We start from the raw sequence: 8,133 nt of genomic DNA, 5'->3' as shown, positions 1-8,133 counted from the left end.
AAATCACACCCGTGTGAAGTGAAGGGCGCTCTTATCATACATCTCATTCTGGCCAATCACAATTTGTGTCCTCAATTTTCAGTCTTCACTTTTCTGCCCTCACTTTTATCTTCAATATGTAGTTTGCTCAGCCAATCAAATCATCGCCATATGGAGTGATCAGCCAATCACAAGCCAATGTTTGTGTTTACACAAACCCAGAAAGCTAGGCATGGAGGGGCTAGCGCCCTTCAAAAATGTGAAAATCGCATATATTTTTGAGTGGTGTAAACCACTCCTACAACTGGCTTTTGTGTGCAGAAAAAAATGAGCATGGTTGCTATGTTCAAAATAATTTCTGACGTAATTAAATCACACCCGGGTGAACTGGATGACCGTAGCAACCATGGTCATTTTTTCTGCACAAAAAGAGCCAGTTGTGAAATCACATCCGGGTGTGATTTCATTACGTCAGACATTACGTCAGACCACAGCTGATCATGCTATATAAAACCTTACACCACTCAGTTCACACAGGTGTGATTTTTTTATTTAATGGTGAAGACCCCGTGTTGAAGACCCCCGTTCTACATATTTTCTTTTCTTATTTTTTAGGGGTGCACTGCTAGCACCTCCAATACACAGCTTTTGAAGATTACATCATAATGGCAGCCAAGCTATAGTCTATCAGATTTGTAATTCTTCTAGAGAGATTACATTTAGTTAGACTCGATTCCACAGATAAATATTGTGAAAATAGCCAAACTACAAGCTCACAACACCTCACACTGTCTGTCTCACACTGCAAGGCATTGTGAGCTTGTAGATCAGCTATTTTCCCACAATGTTTGCCTCTCTTTTACATAACATTGATAATTTGGCCAATTTGGTATAAAAAAGGTCTTAAGTCATTAAATTGTAACTTAAGAAATGTGCAGATACCATATACACTTATACTGTATGTTATTGGTTTGTGCTGAGAGAAAAAAATCACACCCATGTGAAGTGAGTGGTGCAACACTGTGTGGGGGTTCCCGGGGGGTCCCCACAGGAACGTGCCCAGGGTGTTGGCCCGGTTCCGGGCTCCGGCAAGCCGCCCCGCGTCCGAAACGGTCCAGGAATCACAGAGTTACCGTGTGGGGGTCCGCGGGGGTCCCCAGAACATCCAGACCCCCAGGAACGTGCCCAGGGGGGCGGCCCGGTTCCGGCGAGCCGCCCCGCATCCGAAATGGTTGAGAAATGACAGAGTTACCGTGTGGGGGTCCCCAGGGGGTCTCACTACTGTACTGTAGTGTCACTGTACTGTACTGTCACACCTGAAATCATCATATATACAGTTAACGGGCCCCCTTTTGCGCCCAGCTCTTATTTTAATGATGTTTGGGAGACAAGAAACACTTTCCGGGGTTTTGTATGTGGGCAATATGTGTTTTTAGATATTTTTGCGACCGCAAGTCGCAGTTACTATGAAAACATGCAGGAAGCCTGTCACGCTCAAGCCTGTAATGCTTCCGTCACACGCTCTGAACGCAGAAGCAGTCACGCTTTCCTGTAACGCTGCAGGAAACTCTGCAGTAACGTTGCTACCTGTAGCGTAATGCTTGCCTGTTTTTTTTTTCTTCTTTTTTTTTGGCTTTTTCTGCCTTTATTGATAGGTTGAAAGTAGACTGACAGGAAATGGGGAGAGAGATGGGGGAAGACACGCGGTAAAGGCCGTCGGGATCGGGAGTCGAACCCGCGGCACGCCGTCAGGCTGGCTTGGCAGCCTAGGTGCCTGTTACTCTCTATGGTTACTCTTGCCTGTAATGCTGCCCTTTTCCTCCTCACGTGGGCTTTGAAGAGCCTTGGCTTGTAAGTTTTCAATAAACAATTCAATAAACAAATGATCGCGGTGGTTTGTCTCATATGGATACAAAGAATCAACCGACTGAGAGAAAACACTTTCATGAAAAATGGGTCAAATTTGGATTAATTCAGTTTAACCCATTGTGGGCGGGAACCCCTTTTGGTGTTAGCGTTATGTTATGCTTTAGCTATTGAAAAATAGCAGATCTACAAGCTCATAGCGCGCCACCGAGTGGCGCGCTACGAGCTTGTAGGTCTGCTATTTTTGAAAAATCGAAGAACGACTGACATAGAAACATAGCTTTTTCAGAAAACTGTACAGTACAGGGGCACAATGGCGCAGTCGTGCTGTCATTGGGGGCGTGTTCTCTCCTCCGGGTCAAACCTGAGCTGAAGGCTGAATGCAGCCACAACACAACACACTGATCATCTGGGACTTAATCTGCTGTACTTCCTCCTATACTGTCTGCTAAGATTCTATATATAAAACCCTCAGCTTCCAAACCGCAATCTACTTTCCCCCGTGAAGAGAGGAGACACTAAAGAAGTAGACATGATTCAATCACTGTGTAACAGTAGACAATAATGCTATTCTAACTCCATGAATGAATGCTGTTTAGAGCAGTGGATCTCAAAGTGGGGTCTGAATGTGTTAATACAGAATCACAATCATTTTAAAGTACAACTTTTCTTTTTTTTTTAACAAGGGGTGACGATAATTAAAAGATGAGTGTTAAAAAAAAATCACACCTGTGTGAACTGAGTGGTGTAAGGTCTGTCTGACGTAATGAAATCATGTCTGACGTAATGAAATCACACCCGGGTGTGATTTCATTACCTGGCTTTGTTTGTGCAGAAAAAATGAGCATGGTTGCTATGTTCACCCTGTTCACCCGGGTGTGATTTCATTACGTCATTACAACAGGGTGAACATAGCAACCATGCTCATTTTTTCTGCACAAAAAAGCCAGTTGTAGGAGTGGTTTACACCACTCAAAAATCACCCCGTGTGAACTGAGTGGTGCAAGGTCTTATATAGCCTGATCAGCTGTGGTCTGACGTAATGTCAGTGACCATAGTAACCATGCTCATTTTTTTGGGTCCCACGTACAGGTACACACACGTACAGGTACACACATACATAGACACAAACATAGATACAGACAAAGCTGGTTGTTGGAGTGGTTTGCACCACTCAAAAATCATGTAGGCCTATTGCTTTCTATCATAACGGTTTTTGAGGGGCGCCGCGCTAGCCCCTCCTATACACAGGTTTAATGTTTGTCTTTTACGTCGTTTACGCCATATTGTCTCTTTATTGTTAATGGCGTTTAATGTTTGTGTTGGCATGCACCGTTTGTTTTACATCACCATTACATCACCTGATCAACATGAGTTAATTTAATATATTAGCGCCCCTCACTTCACAAGGGTGTGATTTTTAACTGGGCAATTAGTACAAAATATTTTCTCTTTACAGAATAAGCAGGCTATTTTGTCTCTGCAAGCCCAAAGGCATGGAGATCAGGGAAGAACCACGCGCATCCCCACAAGGCCAATGTTTTGCAAATATGGGCCTCCCGGTGGCACTATAACAGGCCGATGTGAAAGATTTGGGGCAGAGGTCCATCCCTGATCTCCATGTCTTCGGGCTCGTGGAGACAAAAATAGCCTATATTTATTGTGTGTATATGTTTTTACCAATTGCCTGAATGCCCCCACCTCTCAGTTTATAAACAATACAAAGCAATACATGATTTTTTTAACACTCATCTTTTAATAATTATCATTACAAACTAACCAGTAAGATGCCTGAGGGTGAGAAGCGACCTCACCCTTTAGGGCAAGGTCGCTTCTCACATCCGCCTGGGTGACAGCAGACTGCTGGGCGAGCGCTGGTGCTTTGTAATGGGGGGGTCAAATCAACATATCCGCCTGGGTGACAGCAGACTGCTGGGCGAGCGCTGGTGCTTTGTAATGGGGGGTCAGATCAACATATCCACCTGGGTGACAGCAGACTGCTGGGCGAGCGCTGGCGCTTTGGAATGGGGGGGTCAAATCAACATATCCGCCTGGGTGACAGCAGACTGCTGGGCGAGCGCTGGCGCTTAGGCATGGGGGGTCAGATCAACATATGGAATTAATTCTGTACTGGCCAGGAGCATGTCAGTGTACAGAGTTTGATGAGGTCAGATCAACATATGGAATTTCAGAACAGGTCAGCTCCCTTTATGGAGATCTAAGGGTGGCAGCAGGGGCAGTGTCTTGAGTGTACAGGGTTTGATGAGGGCCCAGGTAGGGCTGGGCCTGTTGAGAACTCTAGTTTTCGCCGGCTGCCGGACGCGGCTGCACTAATAACTTTGGGGCAGGCCCAACTAGAGTTTAAATGGACAGGTATCAGTCAAAAGAGAGACATCGAAGAGGAAGGATGGATGGGGAAGGATCAACATATCCATGTCAGAACACTTAGCTGTCCATATGGAGATCTAAGGGTTTGAGGTTTGAAGTAAGATGTAGAGTTGCTGGCCAATATTGATGACATCAGGGATCTCCATATATGGGCTAATATTGATGACATCACGTGATGTCACGAGGCCATATGGGGCATGACGGGAAATGTCATAGTTAACTGAACCCTTGTTGTAAAGAATCACACCCATGTGAACTGAGCTGCGCAGGCTGTGTGTGTGTGTGTGTGTGTGTGTGTGTGTGTGTGTGTGTGTGTGTGTGTGTGTGTGTGTGACCAGAATGCGATCCCAATTAGATGACTGTTCAGTGTGTCTGTGAAAACAGACACAGGGACATAGGGACACACATTGCCCTCCATTGGAGCGGTGTGCACCGCGCAAAAAACGTCTTTGAGAATGCCAGTAGCATCCAGCAAAAAAAGGTGTCACTTGTCAGTGGCCAATCGCAGTATTTCTTGGAAAAAATAAATTTAAAAAAAGGATTTGGCCTCAACTGCACGGAATATGTGTATCTATTCTGTGTGATGATAACTGAAACTAAGCTTTCAGAAAATCCTCTAAATACAGATGTACACTAACTAGATTACCATGCATTATTTTTGAAATGCAGTGTGACAATATCCCCAGTAGGTGGCAACAATGGTTCACTATTAGTAGGCTATGTAATAGTATTAACACCACCATGGCATTAGGAATGCCATTATTACAAAGAACTAGTGTAGCTCACACATGGGCAACTGGCGGCCCTGGGGGCCGCATGTGGCCCCCGGGGCAGCCAGTTATGCGGCCCATGTGTGATCTACACATGTGATCTACACCTTCACTTAATGCGGCCCGCAGGTTAATATCCGAATATTGATATAGTATTTATTTCAGCTGATACAATTCCAAACATGCAAACATGACCTGCTTTCATTACTTCAGTCCATATTAGTAGCTGAATGAATTTGTATTTGCATTTAAGTTCATAAAGTTAATATAAGTAACCTATAACTACGTAGCATCCCCACATAAACACCTGTTTATGCATAGCATCCCCACATAAACACCTGGAAAAAGTACTCACGATTAGTTTTACTTTAGTAAAAGTATCAATACTGCAAAGTATCAATACTGCAATGTAGAAATACGGTAAAAATCTGGAATTCAAAATTTACTTGAGTAAAAGTACAAAGGTATTGTTATAAAAAATTACTTAAAAGTACCAAAAGTAGAAAGTACTCATTATGCAGAATGCCCTATTTAAAAAATTAAAATGTATAAACATCTTTTGAAAATACAAAATAGGCGATCTACAAGCTCACAAAGCGTCGTGATGCAACACATTGTAAGCTTGTAGATCGGCTATTTTCAAATGGCCAAAATGTACAGGCTGAAGTGGGTAATGCATATTTGTTTAATAATAATCCAAATCTACAAAGTAACTAGTAACTACGTTTTCCAATAATTGTAGTGGAGTAAAAGTACAATATTTCCCTCTGAGATCTAAGTATTGGAAATTGGAAATACTCAGTAAAGTAGCAAATACCTCAAAACTGTACTTGAGCACAATGTACTTAGTTACTTTACACCTGTTTACAACAGTTTATGCGTAGTATCCCCACATAAACACGGCTACAGTCATCATGATCAGAGCGTTGGCGTCCATAATGTACTTCCACAGCGGTTTCTCGCTGATGTCAGGCAGCTGTTCGGACGCCTCGTCCACTCCCTGCTCATTGGCCTCTGCGTCCTGTGAGCCGCCGCCCACACCGCAGAACCAGCCAACCAGGCGGCAGATACCGGACTTGGGTGCCTCCTCCTCGTCAGCCACTGAGACGAGAAAGGGTGTAAACCACACTTACTGTCACCGTCTCCACACCTTAGCGCAAAACGGTCTTAAGCTGCGCACTTCTTAAGCTGCGCAGCTTAAATTCTGAGTTTTTAGACAGCTGGTGGATGGAAAAGAAGCTCCACCTCCGCGGACTTTTTGCGCGACGGCCAGATTCCCGGAAACGCTCTCCTCCGCGCAAAAAGTCCGCGGAGGTGGAGCTTCTTTTCCATCCACCAGCTGTCTAAAAACTCAGAATTTAAGCTGCTTGCAGCCGAGAACGTGCGCAGCTCTTTCGATAGTGTGGCAGCACCTTGAAAGCCGCAAGAGACGCACGAGCGGCTGCAACTTGACGCGTCGGCAAAAAAACGGAAACGCTTTGCCGACGCCTCAAGTTGAAGCCGAACGCGAGCGTCATTTCCATCCACCAGCTGTTTAAAAACCAGGAAGAGACGCCTGGACTAGGCGCTTTCTTGCCGCTTCTTGGCATGTATATGTGCCCGCGCCCAAACAGAGGAGAGAAAAAAAAGAACTATGACGAAAAATGTTGGTCAACTACATTTTTTTACTGATGAAAACTAAGCTATAATGATTAGAACTAAGACTAAATATTTTGGCAATTGGCAAAAACTATAGTTAGTGAGGGACATGTGGAGACTGGAGAGGAGATCCAGTAGAACTAAAAGGCAAGTCATTTTATGTTTGGTTGCATTCTGAAAATAGCAGATCTACAAGCTCACAACACATCGGGCTGTGATGTTTTGTGAGCTTGAGAGTGTACAAGTGTAAAGTCTGAAAATTACGACGCTGTCAAGGCCTGCCAAATGATTTTTTTGTCGACAAACTCAACTGTGCATCTAGTCGACTAATATCTTATATTTAGTCTATAAACTAAAACTTTTCAGGTGACTAAAATATGACTAAAACTAAATGAAAAGGTATTCAAAAGACTACGACGAAAAAAATTCAAAATAAAAAACAGCGTCTCTGACAACATCCCCTCCTCTTTCTCTCACCCGCCTCGTGCTCAGTCTTCTCTCTGCTCTTCTTCTCGGCCGCCTGCCGGCGCGCTCGCCTCCCTCTCTCCTGGTCCTTCCAGTCCAGGTCCTCCCTCTCCTCCTTGGAGTGGCGGAGGCTGAACACCAGTCGATGGAGCTACAGGTTTACGCATAGGTAGGAAACACGTTCATATTATTCACACACGTCAGTTTTATTTATAAAGCACATTTAAAAACAACAAAAGAGAATACAACAAAAAAGCATTGAGTAAATAAAACCGGATGATAATGGCAGAGGAAAGAATGTAGTATAGTAGGAGTACATGAACTCCAAGGCAAGGGGGTTCATTTAAAAGGCCTGGGAGAACAGGTACATTTTCAGTCTGCTTTTAAAAAGATCCAAGCACGGTGCAGACCTAATTAGTGGAGGTATAGGCTGTTCCACAATTTTGTTGATCTAAAGTAGCCTAGTGTTATCCGGGGGAGGAAGCAGCTCACATACAGTATGTAAGGTGGTGCCAGCCCATGGTGGGTTTTATAAACAAATAGTACATTTAAAAAAATCAATTCTGTATTTAACTGGAAGCCAGTGAAGCCAAGAAGGAGTAATGTGCAGGAACAGTTTGATTGAAAGTTTTATTCACAGGATGTGAATAGGAATAGGTATGTACAATGGGTACATTTCAAACGAAAGCACAAGTCAATACAAAATCTGCTACGAGGATGAAACCGATAAGCATTAAGACTTGTTGACATCAGGGTCCATTCATCAGAACATTTAAAGACGCACAAATATACACACAGGAAATCATCATAATCATCATATAAACAACAGTAACACACAGGAACACTATCTCATCACATCACATTCACACTCACATGTTGCTCGTGTATGGGCTCAGTGCAGCAGCTGATGAGCAGCACCAGCAGGGAGGTGCAGCAGAACAGCAGCACGGCAAAGTACAGATAATGGACCCCGCACACCAGCCGGGGGCAGGCGGACGGGAACAGGCAGCTTCCGTTACCAAACCAG

General features: G+C 44.1%; 1 protein-coding gene across 1 annotated transcript in view; it reads right to left on the bottom strand.

Moving 5' to 3' along the window:
* Window positions 1-5,877: 5,877 nt before the first annotated feature.
* The window catches only part of slc5a2 (solute carrier family 5 member 2), a gene marked incomplete at both ends in the record, with an annotated part of 32,285 nt that continues 30,029 nt past the window's right edge, over window positions 5,878-8,133 (bottom strand). Inside the window, 3 exons of the mRNA XM_079513605.1 lie at window positions 5,878-6,104; window positions 7,119-7,257; window positions 7,980-8,133. The exon at window positions 7,980-8,133 is cut by the window's right edge and continues 62 nt beyond it. Coding sequence (XP_079369731.1) covers window positions 5,878-6,104; window positions 7,119-7,257; window positions 7,980-8,133 — 520 coding nt within the window. The remainder of the gene's footprint in view (window positions 6,105-7,118; window positions 7,258-7,979) is intronic.

Source organism: Electrona antarctica (genome assembly GCF_951216825.1).
Source record: "Electrona antarctica genome assembly, chromosome: 11".
NCBI classification, from domain to species: Eukaryota; Metazoa; Chordata; class Actinopteri; order Myctophiformes; family Myctophidae; genus Electrona; species Electrona antarctica.
Note: the sequence above shows the minus strand (reverse complement) of the source record. Positions and strands in the feature narration are given on the sequence as shown.